The sequence below is a fragment of the Hemitrygon akajei genome, chromosome 6 (genome assembly GCF_048418815.1).
Source record: "Hemitrygon akajei chromosome 6, sHemAka1.3, whole genome shotgun sequence".
Taxonomy (NCBI): domain Eukaryota; kingdom Metazoa; phylum Chordata; class Chondrichthyes; order Myliobatiformes; family Dasyatidae; genus Hemitrygon; species Hemitrygon akajei.
The window spans coordinates 93,379,229-93,400,976 of NC_133129.1; the positions used below are offsets into that span (position 1 = coordinate 93,379,229).

General features: G+C 44.3%; 1 protein-coding gene across 1 annotated transcript in view; it reads left to right on the forward strand.

Moving 5' to 3' along the window:
* The first annotated feature begins 18,630 nt into the window (after positions 1-18,630).
* The window catches only part of alox12 (arachidonate 12-lipoxygenase), a 72,123-nt gene continuing 69,005 nt past the window's right edge, over positions 18,631-21,748 (forward strand). Inside the window, exon 1 of the mRNA XM_073048887.1 lies at positions 18,631-19,032. Within this exon, the coding sequence (XP_072904988.1) occupies positions 18,883-19,032 (150 nt within the window). The 5' untranslated portion in view covers positions 18,631-18,882. The remainder of the gene's footprint in view (positions 19,033-21,748) is intronic.

Here is a 21,748-nt window from a genome sequence, read left to right on the forward strand (position 1 = left end):
GGAGTTTGTTAGGAGTGTTGAGGAAGGTTTCTTGACATGATATGTAGATAAGCTTACAAGGGGAGAGGCTGTTCTTGATCTAGTATTGGGAAATGAACCTGGTCAGGTGTCAGGTCTCTCAGTGGGAGAGCATTTTGGAGATAGTGATCACAATTCTATTTCTTTTACCATAACATTGGAGAGGGATAGGACAGACAAGTTAGGGAAATGTTTAATTGGAGTAAGGGGAAATATGAGGCTATCAGGCAGGAACTTTGAAGCATAAATTAGGAGCAGATGTTTTCAGGGAAACGTATGGAAGAAATGTGGTAAATGTTCAGGGGATATTTGCGTGGGGTTCTGCATAGACACGTTCCAATGAGACAGGAAAAGGATGGTAGGGTACAGGAACCATGGTGTACAAAAGGCTGTTGTAAATCTAGTCAAGAAAAGAAGAGCTTATGAAAGGTTCAAAAAACTAGGTAATGATTGAGATCTAGAAGATCATAAGGCTAGCAGGAAGGAACTTAAGAGTGAAATTAGGAGATCCAGAAGGGGCCATGAGAAGGCCTTGGCGGACAGGATTAAGGAAAACCCCAAAGCATTCTACAAGTATGTGAAGAGCAAGATGATAAGACATGAGAGAATAGGACCAATCAAGTGTGACAGTGGAAAAGTGTGTATGGAACCGGAGGAGATGGCAGAGGTACTTAATGAGTACTTTGCTTCAGTATTCACTACAGAAAAGGATCTTGATGATTGTAGGCATGACTTGCAGCTGTCTGAAAAGTTTGAGCATGTAGATATTAGGAAAGAGAATGTGCTGGAGCCTTTGGAAAGCATCATTGGATAAGTCATCAGGACCAGATGGGATGTACCCCAGGCTACTGTGGAAAGCGGGGGGAGGAGATTGCTGAGCCTCTGGCGATGATCTTTGCATCATCAATGATGATGGGAGAGGTTCCAGAGGATTGCTGGGTTGCGGATATTGTTCCACTATTCAAGAAAGGGAGTACAGATAGCCTAGGAAATTATAGAGCAGTGAGTCTTACTTCAGTGGTTGGTAAGTTGATGGCAAAGATCTTGAGAGGCAGGATTTATGAACATTTGGAGAGGCATAATATGATTAGGAATAGTCAACATGACTTTGTCAAAGGCAGGTTGTGCCTTATGAGCCTGATTGAATTTTTTGAGGATGTGACTAAACACATTGATGATGGTAGAGCAGTAGATGCAGTGTATATGGATTTTAGCAAGACATTTGATAAGGTACTCCATGCAAGGCTTATTGAGAAAGTAAGGAGGCATGGGATCCAAGGGGACATTGCTTTGTGGATCCAAAACTGGCTTGCCACTGAAGGCAAAGAGTGGTTGTAGATGGGTCATATTCTGCATGGAGGCCGGTGACCAGTGGTGTGCCTCAGGGATCTGTTCTGGGACCCTTACTCTTAGTGATTTTTATAAATGACCTGGATGAGGAAGTGGTGGGATGGGTTGGTAAATTTGCTGATGACACAAAAGTTGGGGGTGTTGTGGATAGTTTGGAGGGCTGTCAGAGGTTACAGCGGGACATTGATAGGATGCAAAACTGGGCTGAGAAGTGGCAGATGGATTTCAACCCAGATAAGTGTGAGGTGGTTCATTTGGGTAGGTCAAATATGATGGCAAGACTCTTGGCAGTGTGGAGGATCAGAGGGATCTTGGGGTCCGAGTGCATAGGACACTCAAAGCTGCTTCGCAGGTTGACTCTGTGGTTAAGAAGGCATACTGTACATTGGCCTTCATCAATCGGAGGATTTAGTTTAGGAGCTGAGCGGTAATGTTGCAGCTATATAGGACCCTGGTCAGACCCCACTTGGAGTACTGTGCTCAGTTCTGGTTGCCTCACTACAGGAAGGATGTGGAAACCATAGAAAGGGTGCAGGGGAGATTTACAAGGATGTTGCTTGGATTGGGAAGTATGCCTTATGAGAATAGGCTGAGTGAACTCGACCTTTTCTCCTTGGAGTGACGGAGGATGAGAGGTGACCTGATAGAGGCGTAGAAAATAATGAAAGGCATTGATCGTGTGGATAGTCAGAAGCTTTTTCCCAGGGCTGAACCGGCTAGCACATGAGGGTATAGTTTTAAGGTGCTTGGAAGCAGGTACAGAGGAGATGTCAGGGGTAAGTTTTTTACGCAGAGAGTGGTGAGTGTGTGGAATGGGCTGCCACTGGCAGTGGTGAAGGCGGAAACGATAGGGTCTTTTAAGAGGCTCCTGGATGGATACATGGAGCTTAGAAAAAAAGAGGGCTATGGGTAAGCCTAGATGGTTCTAAGGTAAGGACATGTTCAGCAGAGCTTTGTGGGCCGAAGGGCCTGTATTGTGCTGTAGGGTTTCTGTTTCTATGTTAAACATTTGGTGTGATCAGCACTGCCTTTCTTCTTTGCTGCTGTTTCCTGCAAAATATTCACAGCAGTCTGTAAATCCTGACACAGATCTTTCCATTTCTCTGCTCCTGTACTTGCGTTTTAACATTCCTCTTCCTGTTTCTCCTTTTCTCTCGTTCGGCATTCGCTGTGAGCCTGAAACAAACACTTGACCCTGCTCCCTCAGGATTTCATTTCCTTTCCTTTCTCACTCCAGCTCTTGTCTACACTCACACAATTCCCCTGCCAGTTTGTTTTTTCTCTCTCCACCTCAATTATAATAGCTTGTTAAGATCTCTTGTAATTTATTCTATTTCCTCTCAATAACAGCTTTTCACCATGCATGCCCCAGGGTCCCTGACCTTCCACTATCAAACTTACCTATCCACTCCTCATAATTGGTCCATTTTCTTAATATATAACTAAGAAAGTAATCTCTCTGATACTCCAAACCCCCTGCGTTCTTCTTGTCCTTTTCTCAGTTTAATATCCCAACCTATTGGGTGGTTCAACTCAAAACTAGAGTCCCAGACCCTTATACTTATTTTTCGAACCCACCCAGGGATGCCAAAATACATTGATCATTCATCAAAGGAAGTAGGTTAGGAAATTAAGTCCTAACTAATCGAAGTAGGCACTTTAACAACAATATTGACCCTGAGCCAACAACTTAAACTATGAATTCTACTGTTCCCTCTGTACCAATACTCAAATCAGAGCACTTTTCACTTTTCAAAATAGTGGATCTCAATTGGCCAGATGATCGATCTTTTCTTCTCCCTGCCTCTGATGTGGGGGTTCTTCCTTGCAATGGTGAGTCTCTGAAGAGAGCTATCACTACCTTGTACTGGAAAACCTCTGTTTTAAGTGCACTCCTTGCTAGTTCAAATGTTGTCTTTCAGTGTTATCGGCTATGGGTCATTGGATTGACATTTAACATCTTAGGTGGCTCTGGTCCAAGCCCACGTCCGTTTATTGCCCCTCTTCTGAAAGTGACAACTGGTAATTTCTGGCTCTTTATCTTAAACCATTTACCAAACCAGTACCAGTTTGAGTCACTCCGGGCAGACACCAACCTCACAGTCACAGACCTGCTTATTATATCTAACCAAAGAACACTTCTCAAATAACTTTTTATTTGGAAATGATCCCTGGTCCTGCAAATTACCTGGAGCACCATTTGGTCTACTTTAAGCAGTAATCATGCCAAACAACTTCAGTTCACAAAATGGAGGACGCAGATCCGCTTCACAGAATGGCAGCCTCCATTTTTTCAAGCTCATGGCAAGAACAAAAACAATTAGTTTGTCTGCTTCCACCATCCTTGAACCATTCAGTTTGGTGTTTTCGTTTTTATGTTAACTCCTCCATGGCAAACAGTAGAACAACCCATAACACAACAAATAATGAAACAGCAACAGTAAAATCAAGGCTCATTCTTCACTCTCACCCACACATAGACAGTCCTTGTGCCCCAGGACAGGCCTCTGGATTCAGTTTCTACCAGACATGGATTTGGACAAGCAGATACTGGGGTTTGACCTCCCCAGCAGACCCTGAGATTCACAGCATCAGCTCTGGGCTATGGGCTTTGACTTCCAAACTTCCATTTCAATCCTCAGGCCTCAGTCCTCAGTATTGACCCCAGGCCATATCAATCACCAAACATCAGGCCTCAAACTCCAGTCTCGATGATTCACAAACCCAAAGTGTCATCAGAAATTATTCCTCCTGCCTTTGCATCCACAAGTTTGTTATCGCCTTTGACAGAAATTTGCAGATGAAAGCCAACAATCATGGAACGCACAGAACAAATCGGACAGACATTATCCTGACACGCTTTTTGCTGCTGCTTCCTCTTTTAACTGTGGATGCCTGGGGCAATTTCACCCTTTCTGCCCTCTTGTCTGATGGAGTGTTCAGGAAAGAAAAAAAATTATCACCCTTGTCCTTTCTGTGACTCCAAGCCCACCAGTCCAGCTGAGCTTTAACTGACTTATCTCCTCAGTAGTAGTTAGGGGCAGACATTAAACATTGGCTTTGTTGGTTGAGAGGGCTAATAAATCAGCTGTGTTCAGATTGCGAAGCTGGCTTGATGGGCCAAATGGCCTAAATCTGCTCCTATGTCTTAAAGTCTTCTGCTGATGTTCTCTCTGTCTCCTTCTTTCTATCCGGTTTCTTTCATCTTTTACCACACTCAACTTCTATCTTGAACAGAGCTCTTGTGCGATCAAATGGACTCTTGAACTCACAGTCATTATGATCTTGTACTTTATTGGACTGCATTTCCTCTGCAGCTTTTCAACTTTGTTCTGTGTTATTGTTTTACCTTGTTCTTGCTCAATGCACTGTGTAATAATTTGTTCTGTATGAACAGTATGCAAGACAGGATGTTCTCTGTGTCTTGTAAACCAATACAAATATTCTACTTACTTTCTTAAATGAACCCCTCAACTCATTTAGGGAGCTGTCTGTTAAAGGTTAGAGGTGGTAAGGAAGAGGAGGATGTGATAGAAGGATTCAAATTGATCACTCAAGGAGCATGGAAATTATAAAGGTTGAACAGCCTCTTTCGGCCCAAGGTATTTGATCGAGTTAATCTCCCCAGTCGTTCTTGTCACTTGTGAATCTGCTCCACCACCAGTAGGTGGTGTATGGCTTGACTAATGGTTACTTTCCATTGATATTTGACGTTGGATTTTAGTTAATTTATTTAGTTATTGAGATACAGCACAGAATAGCCCCTTTAAGCTACGCCACCCAGTTTAATGCCAGCCTAATCATGGGACAATTTACAATGACCAATTAACCTACCAACAGGTGTATCTTTGAACTGTGAGAAGAAACTGGAGAACATGTGGTTACAGGGAGAAAATAGAAACTCCTTACTGGAAGCAGTGGCCATGGAACCCGGGTCGCTCTTACTGTAAAGTGTTGTGTTAACCACTACACCACCATCCATATCATAGTGTGAGAGTCTATGACCAGAGGGCACAGGCTCAGAATAGAAAGATGTCCCTTTTGGAACAGAGATGAGGAGGAATTTCCATAGCCAGAGGGTGGCTAATCCATGGAATTCATTGCCACAGACGCTGGGTTTATTTTTAAAGCAGAGGGTGGTAGGTTCCTGATTAGTAAGGGTGTTCAACGTTACAGGGAGAAGGTACGAGAATAGGGTTGAGAGAGAAAATAAATCAGCATGATGAAATGGTGGAGCAGACTCGATGGGCTGAATGGCCTCATTCTGTTCCTATGTCTTATGAACTACCTGCCTAACTTTCTTTCTACCTGCCTAAGTTTCATGTTTTGAAAGTCTAAATCTAAGGTTGATCACTTAGAAATGCAGGAGGAGGGTGTTGCTGACAAGACCAGCACTTATTGCCTATCCCTAACTACCCCTTAAGAAGCAACTCAACTTACACAACAAAACAAACATACATAGACATAACAACATTAGTCTAAGTTGAAGGAAGCATAGTCCAAGGCACTGTTAGGGTTTTTCAGGTCAGTTCAAGAATCTGATGGCAGTCAGAAAGAAAACCAGGAAGACTCATGTTCTCAGTATGAATGTATGTATGTATGTATGTATGTATTTATTATTTGCTCAGTTTGTCTTTTGCTTAGACCATAAGACATAGGAGCAGAATTAGGCCATTGGCCCATCAAGTCTGCTCTGCCATTCAATACTGGCTGAAACTTTTCTTCTATCTCCTCCTCAACCCCAGTTCCCGGCCTTCTCTCCGTAACCTTTGAAGCCATGTCCAATCAAGAACCTATCAATCTCTGCCTAAATACAACAATGACCTGGCCTCCACAGCTGCATGTGGCAACAAATTCCACAAATTCAGCACCTTTTCACTAAAGAAATTTCTCCACATCTCTGTTTTGAAAGGGCATCCCTCTCCTGAGGCTGTGCCCTCTTATCCTAGACTCCCCCACCATGAGAAACGTCCTTTTCACATCTACTCTGTCTAGGCCTTTCAGCATTTGAAAGGTTTCAATGAGATCCCCCTTCATCCTTCAAAATTCCAGCGAATACAGACCCAGAGCCATCATATGTTCCTTGCATGATAACTCTTTCATTCCTGAAATCATGCTTCCGAACCTCCTCTGGACCCTCTCTAATGCCAGCACATCTTTTCTAAGATGAGAGGCCCAAAACTGTTCACAATACTCAAGGTGAGGCCTCACCAGTGCCTTATAAAGCCTCAGCATTACATCCTTGCTCTTATATTCTGGATCTCTTGAAATGAACGCTAACATGGCATTTGCCTTCCTCACCACTGACTCAACTTGCAAGTTAACCTTCATGGTGTTCTGCACAAGGACTCTCAAGTCCCTCTTCATCTCAGATTCCTGGATTTTCTCTCCATTTAGAAAATAGTCCGCACATTTATTTCTGCTACTAAAGTGTATGATGATGCATTTTCCAACATTATATTTCATTTGTCACTTTTTTGCCCATTCTCCTAATCTGTCTAAGTCCTTCTGCATCCCATCTGTTTCCTCAACACTACCTGTCCCTCCACCAATCTTCATATCATCTGCAAACTTGGCAACAAAACCATCTATTCCATCATCTGAATAATTTATATACAGCATAAAAGAGGTGGTCCCAACACTGACACCTGCAGAACGCCACAAGTCACTGGCAGCCGACCAGAAAAGGATCCTTTTATTCTCACTTGCTGCCTCCTACCAGTCAGCCAATGCTCTAACCATGTTAGTAACTTTCCTGTAATACCATTGGCTCTTAATTTGGTAAACAGCCTCATGAGTGGCACCTTGTCAAAGGCTTTCTAAAAGTACAAATATACTACATCCCCTTTATCTATCCTACTTGTAATCTCCTCAAAGAATTCCAACAGGTTTGTCAGGCAGGATTTTTCCTGAAGGAAACCATGCTGACTTTGTCCTATCTTGTCCTGTGTCACCAAGTACTCCATAAGCTCATCCTTAACAATTGACCGTAACATCTTACCAACCACTGAGGTCAGGCTAACTGATCTATAATTTCCTTTCTGCTGCCTTCCTCCTTTCTTAAAGAGTGGAGTAACATTTGCAATTTTCCAGTCCTCTGGTACCATCCCAGAGTCCAATGATTTTTGAAAGATCATTTCTAATGCCACCACAATCTCTAACGCTACCTTCCTCAGAACCCTAGGGTGCAATTCCTTTGGTCCAGGTGACTTATGTACTTTTATGTCTTTCAGCTTTTTGAGCACCTTCTCTCTTGTAACAGTAACTGCACCCACAGTTAGTGTCTTCCATAGTGAAGACTGACACAAAATACTCATTTAGTTCATTATCCGTCTCCTTCTCCCCCATTATTATTTCTCCTGTCTCATTTTCTAGCAGTCCTATATCCATTCTCATTTCACTTTTATTTTTAACATATTTGAAAAAAACTTTAATTATCCACTTTGATATTATTTGCTAGCTTTCTTTCATATTTTATCTTTCCCCTTCTAATGATTTTTTAGTTGCTCCTTGTAGGTTTTTAAAAACTTCCCAATCCTCTGTCTTCCCACTAATTTTTGTTTTGTTATATGCCCTTTCTTTTGCTTCTACAATAGCTTTGACTTCCCCTGTGAGTCACGGTAGTACCATTTTACCATTTGAGTATTTCTTCATTTTTGGAATACACATATCCTGCACCCTCCTCATTTTTCCTAGAAATGCATGCCATTGCTGCTCTGCTGACATCCTTGCCAGCAGCTCCCAATTTACTTTGGTTAACTCCTCTCTCATACCACTGTAATTTCCCTTACTCCACTGAAATACTGCTACATTAGACTTTACTTTCTCCCCATCAAATTTCAAGTTGAACAGAAACATATTGTGATCACTGGTTCGTAAGTGATCTTTTACCCTAAGCTCCACAATTGCCTCTGGTTTATTAACATAACACCCAGTCCAGTATAGCTGATCCCCTAGTAGGCTCAGTGACAAACTGCTCTACAAAGCTATCCCTTTATGTCCTGACTAATCAAGAATCTATCAACAATCTGCTTTAAATATACTCAATGACCTGGCCTCCACAACCGCCTATGGCAATGAATTCCACAGATTCACCACATTTGGGCTAAATTTCACCTCAACTCCAATCGAAATGGGTGTCCCTCTACTCTGAGGCTGTGCACTCTGGACCTAGACTCCCCTACTACAAGAAATATCCTATTGACATCCACATTATCTAGGCCTTTCAACATTCAATAGATTTCAATGAGATCCCCCCCCCCATTCTTCTAAATTCCAGTGAGTAAAGGCCCTTCCTCATTTTTCCCAGAAATGCATGCCATTGCTGCTCTGCTGACATCTTTGCCAGCAGCTCCCAATTTACATTGGTGAACTCCTCTCTCATACCACTGTAATTTCCCTTACTCCTTACTTTCTCCCTATCAAATTTCAAGTTGAACAGAAACATATTGTGATCACTAAGGGTTCCTAAGGGTTCTTTTACCTTAAGCTCCCCAATTCCCTCTGGTTCATTACATAACACCCAATCCGGTATAGCTGATCCCCTAGTAGGCTCAATGACAAACTGCTCTAAAAAGCCAACTCTTAGGCATTCAATAAAGTCACTCTCTTAAGTTCCATTACCAATCTGACTTTCCCAATCGACCTGTATGTTAAAATCTCCCATGACTACCATAACATTGTCCTTTTGACTCGCCTTTTCTATTTCCTGTTGTAGCCTGTGGTCCACCTCCCAGCCGCTGTTGGGAGGCCTGTATCTAACTGCCATCAACATCCTTTCACCCTTGCAGTTTCTTAACTCAACCCACAAGGATTCAACATCTTCCGATCCTATGTCTCATCTTTCTACTGATTTGATGCCATTCTTTATCAGTAGAGCCACACCACCCCCTCTGCCTACCTTCCTATCCCTCCAATATAATGTGTAGCCTTGGACATTCAGCGCCCAATTACAACCATACTTCAGCTATGATTCAGTGATGGCCGCAACACCATACCTGGCAAAATGCAACAAGATCATCCACCTTAATTCTTATACTACGTGCACTTAGATACAATACCTTGAGTAACATATTTGCTATCCTTTCTGTCGCTGTATCCCTAATGATTTGATACTCAGCCTGTTGACTGCAACTAAGTCCCATCACCTGCCTGCCCTTCCTGACAATCTGACTGCACACTATCTTTACTTTTTTACATCCATCCTTTCCTGAGTCCCTTCACTCTGTTTCCCACCCTCATGCCAAGTTAGTTTAAACCCTCTCCACCAGCTCTAACTAACCTGCCTATAAGAATATTGATCTCCCTCAGGTCAAGGTGCAACTCATCACTTTTGAACAGGTCATACCTCCCCCAGAAGAGATCTCAATTATCCGAGAACCTGAAGCCCTAACCCCTGCACTACCTTCTCAGCCACGCATTTATCTGCCAAAACATCCTGTTTCTACCTTCACTGGCACATGGCACAGGCAGCAATCCAGAAATTACTACCGGGGAGATTCTGCTTCTCAACTTCCTACCTAGCTCTCTAAATTCTCTTTTCAAGACCTCATTGTTTTTTCCTTCTTATGTCATTGGTACCAATATGTACCAAGACATCTGGCTGTTCCCCCTTCCTCTCCAAAATGCTATGGACACGATCTGAGATGTCCCTGACCCTGGCACCTGAGAGGCAACATACCATCTGAATGTCCCGTTCACGTCCACAGAATCTCCTGTCTGTTCCCCTCACTATCGAGTCCCCTATCACTACCGCTCCCTTCTCTCTCTCTTTCCCTTCTGCACCACATACCCATGCTCAGTGCCGTGGCATTCCGGTCGCCATGGCATTCTCCTGGGAGGTCATCCCCCACAAAAGTATCCAAAACTGTGTACTTGTTTTTGAGGGGAATAGCCACAGGGGTGCTCTGCTGTAGCTGCCTATTTCCATTTTTCCTGATAGTCACCCAGCTACTCGCCTCCTGCAACTTTGGGATGACTACTTCCCTGTAACTTTGATCAATTATATCCTCGCTCTCCTGTACAAGTCGAAGGTCATCCGATTGCTGCTCCAGGTCCCTAACGCGGTCTTCGAGGAGCTGCAGCCGGATGCACTTCACGCAGATGTAGTTCCCGGGAGACTCTGGGTCTCCCAGTTCTCCAACCTCCAGTACGAAGAGCACACCATAGCCATTTAAACGGTAAAGTAAGGGAGGGAAAACTAAAACAAAAAGGAAACATTAACAGACACTTATTGGTTGTTTGTCAGTCTTTAGGTTTAGCTTTTCATTGATTCTATTGTATTTCTTTGTTCTACTGTGAGTCCTAGGAAAAAAATGACTGTCAGGGTAGTATATTGTGATTTGATGTTATAGTATATGTAATTTAATAATAAGCTTTGAACTTTGATGCTGTTGAACCTTGAGTTGTGGGTCTTCAAGCTCTTGTATCTCCTTCCTGATGTCAGTATTGAGAAGAGGGCATGGTCGAGGTGGTGGGGGACCATGGTGATGGACATTGCTTTCCTGAATTGTCACATCTTGTAGTTGTCCTCCCTGTGGGGTGGGAAGAACTGTATCCAAGATGGAACTGGCTGAGTCTCACCAATCTCTGGAATTTCTTGCATTCCTGTACATTGGAATTCCCATGCCGGGCCGTGATACAACCAATCAGAATGCTTTCCGCTGAATCTCTGGTGAAGTGGTCTGTGGTCCTCCTGGATAGATTGCTAACTTCAATGAGTTTTTCAGGAGGTGGCAAAGGTGATTGATCAGTGTAGAGCTGTGGCAGTTGTCTACATGGACTTTAGTAAGGTGTCTGACAGGGTCTCACATGGGATCACATGATCCTGTGCATCTCAATCCCAAAGATTGCCCATTGATCCATAGTAACTTGTCAGTTTGGATTTGGACCTGGCTTGCCAAGAAGAGACAGGAGGGAGCAGGGTTGATGGGACTGGCTAGAGGTCTCAGAAAACTGGTGTTCCATGGGTATGGAGGCATAAGTGGACAGTCGGATCTTCTCAGAGTCAAAGTATCTAACATGCCTTAAGAGGAGAGATGCAAAGTTAAAAGGCTAAGTTTTTTTTGCTCAGAGTGTGGGAGATGCCTGGAGTGTGCTGCCAGAAATGGTGGTGTGAGCAAGTAAAAGAGAGCTTTTGATTATTTTCCTCCATAGATGCTGCCGGACCTGCTGAGATCCCCAGCATTTTGTACATGTTGCTCTAGATTTTCAGCTTCTGCAGAAACCTGTATTTATGAGAGCTGTTTCAGGGGCTCTTAGACAGGCAAATGGACATGAAGAGAATGTAGGGGTATGGACATATGTAGGCAGAATAGACTAGTTTACTTAGGCATTTAATTACAAGTTTAACAAATTCAGCAGACTTGGCTGAAGGAGCTGTTTCTGTGCTGTTCTATGGCTACTCTTTCCTGTCCCTCCTGAGAAAGTCCCACCTGAGGGGTTAGGAGTGGCCTGCACAATTCTCAGCAGGTTGGGGCAGGAATCATTTTTCAGAAGAAGACTTGCAAATAAGCATTTCTGTAACCTGACACAACTTGTCACTGAGATCTGCATGGAGCCCAATAGATCACTGGCCTAAACTCAGATACAAATTGATGGCTCCTTCCTTTCCTATCTGTGTAACCAGCCACCGAACTAGGAGCAGGTAAAGGCCACTTGGCTCCTCTTGTCTGCTCTGATCTGAGCGACCTGCTCATGATCAGCCTCACATTCCTGCCTCGACTCAATCACTTATCATCCCCTCACTATCTGCTTATTTCCTAATGACATTAATACCTTAATGACCTTCACAGACTCCGCTTCCATCAGCCTCTGGAGAGATCCAAAGCTAGTAATTAAATGCCCAACCAAATGAGTCCCTTCTACCTACATAATATCCAGATCACTCAAAATTCTGCACATACCTGTGCTTATATAAGAGTGTGTGGGAACAAGAAAACTTTTCTTCATTGCACAGATCTGCTCTCATCTTCCCTTCTCACCAGAGAGAACAGTAATAGAGACCCTGGTCCTCACTGTATCACCGCATCAGCCTCTGCATCCAGCACAACATCTCCACGACTTCTACCAGCTCCAGAATCAGAATTAGGTTTATTGTCACTGACATACACTCAGTGGTCAGTTCATTGGGTACAACTGTTCACCTGCTTGTTAATGCAAATATTTAATCAGCCAATCACATGGCAGCAATTCAATGCATAAACTCATTAAGACATGGCCAAGAGGTTCAGTTATTGTTTGGACCAAACATCAGAATGGGGAAGAAATGTGACTTAAGTGACTTTGGCTGTGAAGCGATTGCTGGTGCCAGATGGGGTGGTTTGAGTATCTCAGAAATTGATTATCTCCTAGGGTTTTCACACACAACAGTCTCTAGATTTTACAGAGAATAGTTCAAAAAACTAAAAAAAAAATCCAGTGAGTGGCAGGGGGTGACGATGGCTTGTTAGTGAGAGAGATCAAAGGAGAATGGCTGGACTGGTTCATGCTGACACAATGCCAGCACGTGTTACAACAGTGGTGTGCAGAAGAGCATCTCTGAATGCACAACACATCAAACTGTGAACATGCAGCAGCAAAAGTCCATGAACATGCTCAGTGGCCAATTTATTAGGTACAGGAGATACCTGAGTGTATGCAATGAAATTTGTTGTTTGAAGGCAGTTATACAGCGTAAGACATAAAATAAACTGTAAGTTACAATAAGAAACATATTGTAAAATAAATTAAATATGTGTAACAGGAGTGGAACTCCCAGGGTGGAACATATCTAGTGCAAAAAGAGAGCAAAAATAGTGAGGTAGTGTTCATGTGTTTATTGTCCATTCAGAAATCTGATGGTGAGGGGAAGGAGATGTTCCTAAAATGCTGAGTGTGTGCCTTCAGGCTCCTGTAGCTCCTCTCCAATGGCAGCAATGAGGAGAGGGCATGTCCTGGGTGGTAAGGGTCCTTAATGATGGATGTGCCTTTTTGATGTAACCTTCAATAGTGGGGAGGCTAGTTCCCGTGATGGAGCTGGCAGAGTTTACAACCTTCTGCAGCTTTTTCTGATTCTGTTCTGTGACTCCCACCATCTTCCTCCCTCTCTGCCCCTTTTCTGTTTACCCCAGGGAGCTCCCTCTTTCTGATCCCCCGTGCTGCTCTTCCCCTCCCCATACGCAAGTACTTTCCCGTGATGCTATAGGGGATGTCACATCCGTTTCCATCACTGCCTTCCGGGAGGACCTGAGCAACATTTCCAAGTGAAGTAGAGAACCAAGTGAGTCACCTGCACCTCTTCCAACGGGGCTGAGCGCGTTCTGTGGTCATAGTGTGGCCTCCTCTACATTACTGACCATTTCACTGGGCACCTACACTCTGACAATGGCTGTCTTCAGTTCTGTGTATTTTAACTCTCCTCCACTTTCCCACACCAACCTGTCTGAACTAGGCTTTCTCCGTTGCCTTGGAGACGCCAACCCCAAACTGGTAGAACAACATTTCATTTTCCTGGTTAGTTTACAGCAAAGGGATTAAATTATAGAGTCCATCTAATGCAGAGAAGAGGTGAATATTTTGACTCCCAGAGTGTTGCCCGTCTTTGGAATTCTGTTAATGAAAGGCAGTGGAATGCATTTTTGATGAAGGGAAGTAGACTCTCAATAAGATAGATAACTAGTGGTTAGCATATCGCTTTACAGTGCCCACTGTATGACTGAGGTTCAATTCCCACCACTGTAGCCAGGAGTTTGCACATTTTCCCCATGACTGTGTAGGTTAATTCTGGATGCTCTCGTTTTCTCCCACATTCCAATAAAAAAAATCCTTCTTGTTTCATGGATGTCTCTTTGAAGAATAGGAATTTCAGGTTGTACTGTATAATTCTCTGATATTAAATTGAACCACTTGTACAATTGGTAGGGTTAGTGAGTTGTGGGCATGCTATGTTGGCACCAGAAGCAACGTTACACTTGCTGCCTCTCCAGCATAATTCTCACTGATCTGATCTGATTTGATGCAAGCGTCACAGTTCACTGGTGGAACACAGCAGGCCAGGCAGCATCTATAGGGAGAAGCACTGTCGACGTTTCGGCCCAAGAGTCCTGACGAAGGGTCTCGGCCTGAAACGCCGACTGTGCTTCTCCCTATAGATGCCGCCTGGCCTGCTGCGTTCCACCAGCATTTTGTGTGTGTTGTTTGAATTTCCAGCATCTGCAGATTTCCTCGTGTTTGCTTTTGAAATTCACAGTTCATTGTGTGTTTTTATGTACCTCTGACAAATAAAGCTAATCTTTCTTTAAAAGGTATGGAACATTTCATAAAGGGTAGGAAGATGTATGATATTAGTTAGATGTATAATTGTCACCTGTACCAAGATACAGTGAAAAAAACTGTTTAACATCCTGTTCATACAGATCAAATCATGACACAGTGTGTTGAGGTAGAACAAGGTAAAACAATACAATGCAGAATAAAGTGTAAAATTTGCAGAGAAAGTGGAGTGGAGGTAAGCAATAAAGTGCAAGATCATAACATGGTAGAATGTGAGGTCAAGAGTCCATCATGTTGTACAAGGAGTCAGTTTAAGAGTCTGATAAAAGTGGGATAGAAGATGCTAAGTGTTTTCAGGGTATGTAATGGAGGTTACAAACAGATTAGCTGTGACTCATTGAATAGTCCAGTGGTCTTGTGGGACTGTGTGACCTGCTCCCAGTACTAATTCATGTCTTCGCTCAAAGCATTAACCATCCCCTCTCCTCCACGTTCAAAGCTCTAAGTAAATTTATTATCAAAGTATCTCTATATCACCATATGCTACTTTTAGAACAGTTTTCTTGCACAGGAAAATAAATACAACAGAATTTATGAAAAACTGATTTTGATTTACCGGTAATCAAAGATTGACAAACAAACAATGTGCAAATGAAGGAAAATTATGCAAAGAACTTTGAAAAGTAAATAAATAACTAAAACTAAGAACATGAGTTGTAGAGTCCTTGAATGTGAGTTTTAGGTTATGGAATCTGCTTAGTGTTGTGTTGGGTGAGGTTATCCACGCCAGTTGACAAGCCTGATGGTTGAAGGGTTATAATTGTTCCTGAGCCTGGTGGCGTGGGCCCTAAGGCTTCTGTACAATTTTCCTGATGGTAATGTGTAGAAGAGAGCATGGTCTTGATGATGGATGCTGCTTTTTTGTGGCACCACTCCTTGTAAATGTGCTCAATGATGGGGAGGCCTTTCCCTGTGATAGACTGGACAGTGTCAACCAAGTTTTGTAGGGCTTTTCCATTCTTGGACATCGGAGTGTCCATACCAGGCCATAGTGCAACTGGTCAGAAATCTCTGCACTGGGGATCTATAGAATTTCACAGAAGTATTAGATGACATACTGAATCCATGCAAACCTTAAGAAATTAGAGGCACCGTTGTGCTTCTTTGTGATGACATTTACGTGCTGTCTGAGGACAGACTGTTTGATATGGTGACGTCAAGGAATTTAATGTTACTGACTACTTCACCTCCAATCTCCTAATGAGGACTGGCTGGATGGCCAGTCCCAAAGTAGGCCTAGTATTGAGACGTACAAAAAAGCTGGATGAACTCAGCAGGTCAGGCAGCGTCCGTTGAAAGAAGCAGTCAACGTTTCGGGTCGAGACCCTTCGTCAGGTCTAGTATTGGTTGCCCTTGGTGAGTTGCTTGTGGGATCCTGCTGTGCACAGGCAGCATACTTCCTGGGGTCTGTATAACACCTGCAGATGTGAAGCAGGACCCCATCCCTGGATCAGCTGAAGCCTCTTGTGCTTCCTCTCACATGTTGGGAGGAAAGTTATTCAGTGTTTATTTCTAAAGTATGGAATTGTTGACAGCCCAGCATCTGGTGCATATCCTGGGCTGTCCTGTTAATCATTAGAAATCCCAAGGAGATGTCCTGTTAAACAGATGTCGGTGCCGAGTGATAAGAGAAGCCTAGATCAACACACACAAAAGGCTGGAGGAACTCTGCTGGATAGTCAGCATCTATGGAAATGAATAAACAGTCAACATTTTGGGTTGAGATATTTTTTTCAGGACTGGAAAGCAAGGGGGAAGTCACCAAAATACAAAGATGGGGGAAGGGGAAGGAGATAGATAGAGGGTGATAGGTGAAGCCAGGTGGATGGGAAAGGTAAAGGGCCGGTGAGGAAGGAATCCTATAGGAGAGAAAAGCAGACCATAAGAGAAAGGGAAGGAGGAGAGGGCCCGGGGGAGGTGCTATATGAGTTCATTCTTACCCTCGGCCATTAGGCTCTATAATGAGTCAACCTATAGCTAGGGAAGTAGTGACTCCCTCCTGTGAGACTGTTTGTGATAACTTATTTTTTTATTATTTCTACTTCTCTTCTGATATTTATATCCATGCACTTATAATGCTACTGTAACACTGTAATTTCCTTTGGGATCAATAAAGTATCTTTCTATCTATCTCTATCTAGGCAGGTGAGGAGAGGTAGGAGGCCAGAGTGGAGAATAGTAGAAGAGTGGAGGAGGAGGGAGAATTTTTTTTACCAGAAGGAGAAATCAATATTTATGCCATCAGATTGGAGGCTGACAGATGGAATATAAGATGTTGTTCCTTGACCCTGAGGATGGTCTCATCTTGCACAGAGGAGGCCATGGACTGATATGTCAGAACCTGGAATAAGAATGGGAATGAAAATGTTTGGCCACTGAGAAGTTCCAGTTTAGCAGATGGAGCAGAGGTGCTGAACGAAGCAGTGCTGCATTTAACGACTGGTCTTACTGGTGTAGAGGAGGCCACGTCAGAAGCGCCAGACACAATAGTCAACCCCAGCAGATTCGCACGTGAAGGACTGTTTGGGGCCCAGACGTACAAAAAAAAAGTGGATGAATTCAGCAGGTCGGGCGACATCCGTTGAAAGAAGCGGATGATGCTGCCCGACCTGCTGAGTTCATCCAGCTTTTTTGTACATCTTGATTTGACCAGAGCATCTGCAGTGTACTTTGTGTTTGGGGCCCAGAACGGAGGTGAGGGAGCAGGTGAATGGAAGGACTTTCTTTCTCTTCCCAGCAAGAATGAATGGAGTTATGGAGTGTCATATTGGGCTAGTGATTCCAAGGTGTGACCCCACCAGGGGTAGTTAGGAGGGATAACAGGCTCTGGCTCTGTATGTACTTTCAGCCCCCACTGAGGGTAGTTAGAGAGGTTGTAGATGCTGTGACCATTTGCTCCTCCATCCCCTCTTCACGGGTTGAGACGAAGGACAATAGACACAGGGCTTATGTACCTACAGTTTCTGGTGGAGGGTAGTTAGTGGGGCAATAGATCTGTCTCAGCCTCCACAGACACCTGAGGATCCGCCAATAGACAACCCCTTAAGAGAAGATCGTACTCAACTCGACTGATCACACAACTACTGCTACTTCTGCCTACACTTCACATTGCCTCAGGAAAACGTACCACCAGGCTCAAGGACAGCTTCCATCCAGTCTATTGAACTGCTCACAGGTACAATAAGATCAGCTTTTCACCTCACAGTCTACTCTGGGTCAGCATGGTAGTGTAGTGGTTAGCACAACACTTGACAGTACAAACAACACAGGTTCAATTCCCACCACTGCCTGTGAGGAGTTTGTATGTTCGCCCTGTGACCCAGTGTCCTCTCATAGTCCAAAGATGTACTGGTTGGTAGGTTAATTGGTCATTGTAAATTGTCCTGTGATTAGGCTAGGGTTAAATCAGGGAATTGCTGGTGGTGTGGCACCAGAAGGACCAGAAGATCGTAATCTGCGCTGTATCTCAATAAATAAATACGTAATAAATAAAAAGATTTGTTATAGACCTTGTACCTTATTGTCTGTCTGCACTGCACTTTCTTTGTAACTGTAACACTGTATTCTGCATACTGTTACACAAACACACACACATGCTCTCAAAACACACCACACAATATACACACATGCCTATGCACAGACACACTCAACATGCACTCCCCCCACACACACAACGTACGCACAACAGACATACACACACACACACATGCACACACAACAAACGCATAACGCACATACACAGCCACACACAAAATGCACAAAACAGGCATACACAATCAACACACACATGCAAAGAGGGATAAAGACAAACATACACACAGAGCGCCGGAAGTGGGGATCGAACATGCGTCTCTGGAGATCTGAGACAGCAGCGCCAATTGCTGTGCCCACTTTCTGCCCTTTCCTTGACCTACCCTTTTTGGTCTGTCATTGCGGGAGTCACCGGTTCAGTTCGGCGGCGGGGAAGCTGTCTGGTTCCAGACCCCTGCTGAAGGTGTCGGAGTCGGAACGCATAGCGGCAGCTTCCAAAGCAACGCAAACCGAGCCCACAAACCACAGTCACTGGGAGTGTCCCAACAGGCGGCACTCGGAACACTCGTTTCAACATGAATGCGGCTGTTATTTACATAAAGTGCGCCGCCCCTGCCTTGTAAAGTATTTCTCTGCAGCTGGGCTCCGAGTCTCCGTACCTCGACAGGAGAGATGGTCACCTACAGGGTCACGGTAGCCACTGGAACGTCAGACTACTCGGGAACCAACGACTACGTCTATGTCACCCTAGTGGGAGAGAGGGGGTCCAGCAAGAGAACTCTCCTCGACAAGTGGCTGTACAATGACCTGGAGAGGGGGAGCGTAAGTGAGAGGGACGGGGGAGAGGGAAAGGGAACGTGTGAGAGTGTGAAGGAGAGTATGGCGGGAAAGAGGGAGAGTGTAAAGGAAAGGGTGTCAATGGGTGCGGGTACGGGAGAATATATGAGCGTGGCTGAGGATGTAGGGGATGGGGAGAGATTGTGTATCGGGGGGGGGGGGGGGTGGGGAAGGACCCGGTGAAGAAACGGAGTGTAAAAGTTTGAGAGGAAGAAGGTACATGGGAGAGAGGGTGTTGGGGGATAATGTGTGAGGAGAGCGGGAAAACACACGTAGAAAGGGAGTGAGCATGGAAAGCGAGGGAGTGTGTGGGGAGTGAGTGTGTGTCTGGCGCGAGATGGAGAGTGCGCGTGGGGTGAGAGAGCATGAGTGTGAAAATGGAAAGAGAGAGAGAGAGAGTGTGTGGAACTTCTCATGTTCTCAATATTTATTGCTTATTTATTATTATTTGTATTTGCACAGTTTGTTGTCTTTTGCACTCTGGTCGAGCGTCCAAGTAGATCCGGTCTTTCAATGATTCTGTTATGGTTCTATTATGAACTTATTGAGTATGCCCACAAGAAAATGAATCTCAGGGCTGTTTGTGGTGACATACAGAGTACGTACTTCGATAATAAATTTGAGAGGAAATTTGAAATTTGAAAAAGAGAGGAAATGACGGGAGTATGGAAAGAGTGTGCGTGTGGGGAGAGAGATAGTGTGTGGAGAGAAGAAAGGGAGAAAAAAGGAAAGAGAGAGAAGAAAGGACGTGGCTGTGTGTAAAAGACGGAGGCAGTGAGATCTGCTTGTAACAATAATACCTTTCAGGCTGACCATCCCCCCACGGACACTCCCTTGCTTCAGCACTGACTACAAAATTTCCCCTTGACTACGATGCGATCATCCTTGAAAAGGTTTTGCTGGCAGGGCTCCCGCTCTCTCTTTCTGAATACCCTGTTGCTTCAGTTTACCTGTGAGGCACTGACAACACTAACAGTGGGTGTGAACGAATGAGGATCTCTATCGCTCTCTGCGCGCACGTCTCCCCGCCGCAGAGCGCGAAGAGGGCTGGTTATTAACGTGTCCAGTGACACTGACCATCCTGGTGGAGAGGGAGCCAGGTCGACCCCCAGCAACGGTGGGATGTCTAAGGACACAGAAATTTATTGGAGCAGCAACTCCTCATCTTCAGTCTGGGTAGCCTCCAACTTGAACATCGATTTCTCTAACTTCTAGTAATTTCCGTCCGCCTTCTCTTTTCCATTCCCCATTCTGGCTCCCCTCTTACCCCTTCTCTTCTTCTCACCTGCCTATCTCCTCCCTCCGGTGCTCCTCTGCATTCCCTTTCTTCCATGCTCTACTCTCCTCTCCTATCAGATTACTTCTTCAGACCACGACGATTTCAACCTATCACCTCCCTGCTTTTCACATCATCTCCCACCCCAGCCACCTACCTTCCCCCTCACCTGGTCTCACTTATCTCTTGCCACATTCCACTCCGTCCACCTACTTATTCTCGCTTCTGCTCCCTTCCTCTCCAGGCCTGATGTAGGTCCTTGGTCCGTAACATCGACTGTTTATTCTTCTCCATTGATGCTGTCTGACCTGCTGGGTTCCTCTAATAGTTTGTATGTTAGTAAGAAATTTATTCCCTGGAGTGCAGGAGAATGGGGGAGATCCAACAGCTATATAAATTAATCAGCTTTTATAGGGTGAATGCAGGTAGGCTTATTTCCCCTCAAGCTGGGTGAGACTAGAACTAGAAGTCATAGGTTAAATATTTAAGGGGATTCTGAGGCCAAATTACTTCACTCAAGAGACACCAGCGGAAATGGTAGAGTTGGGATCGGTTGTAACATTTAAGAGAAGTTTGGATAGCTACGTGGATAAGAGGGATCAAGGGCTATGGTCCGGGAGCAGGTAGTTGGGGACTAGGAAGAAAACCAGGCTGGCAAGCACTGGATGGACTGAAGGGCCTGTTTCTGTGCTGTCATACTCTATGACTGTGTCCCTAAAGTGGACCACTCAGCCACTCGCTTTTCTAAAGCTCTGCTTTTCACGCTTTGGGTTTTTCTCTTTGAAGTGAAGGAGGTCGAAAGGTGAGGTCTATTGGATTATGAGAGTGGAGGTGTGGCAACACTTGCTGGCTGCCCCCTGCGCATCCTTGGGTGTAGTGCAAATGACACTTTTTATTTATTTGTTTGACAAAATTGAGAAATGTATTTAATTTAATGAGATACAGCACGGAATAGACCCCTCCAGACCTTCGAGCCCCGCTACCCAGCAATCCCCAACTTAATCCTAGTCTAATCACTGGACAGTTTACAATGACCAATTAACCTACCAACCCATATGCCTTTGGACTGTGGGAGGAAACCAGAGCACCTGGAAGAAACCCATGCCGTCACAGGGAGAACGTACAAACTTCTTACAGGCAGTGGCGGGAATTGAACCTGGATCACCTGTACTGTAAAGCATTGTGCTAACTACTACATGACAGTACTGCCCTCATGTTGAAATTCCTCAATCACCAATCAGTACAGGTTTTAATAACCAATAGATTCTTCTCATTAAAGGCCAATAATACTTCACTACATGTTTTGATGTACGTGTGATAAATAAAATTAAATCTGAAATCATTTCTCCTTCTAACCTCTGCTGCTTCAGAGAAAACAACCTGATTTTGTCCAACCCCTCTTTATAGAATATGCTTTCTAATCAA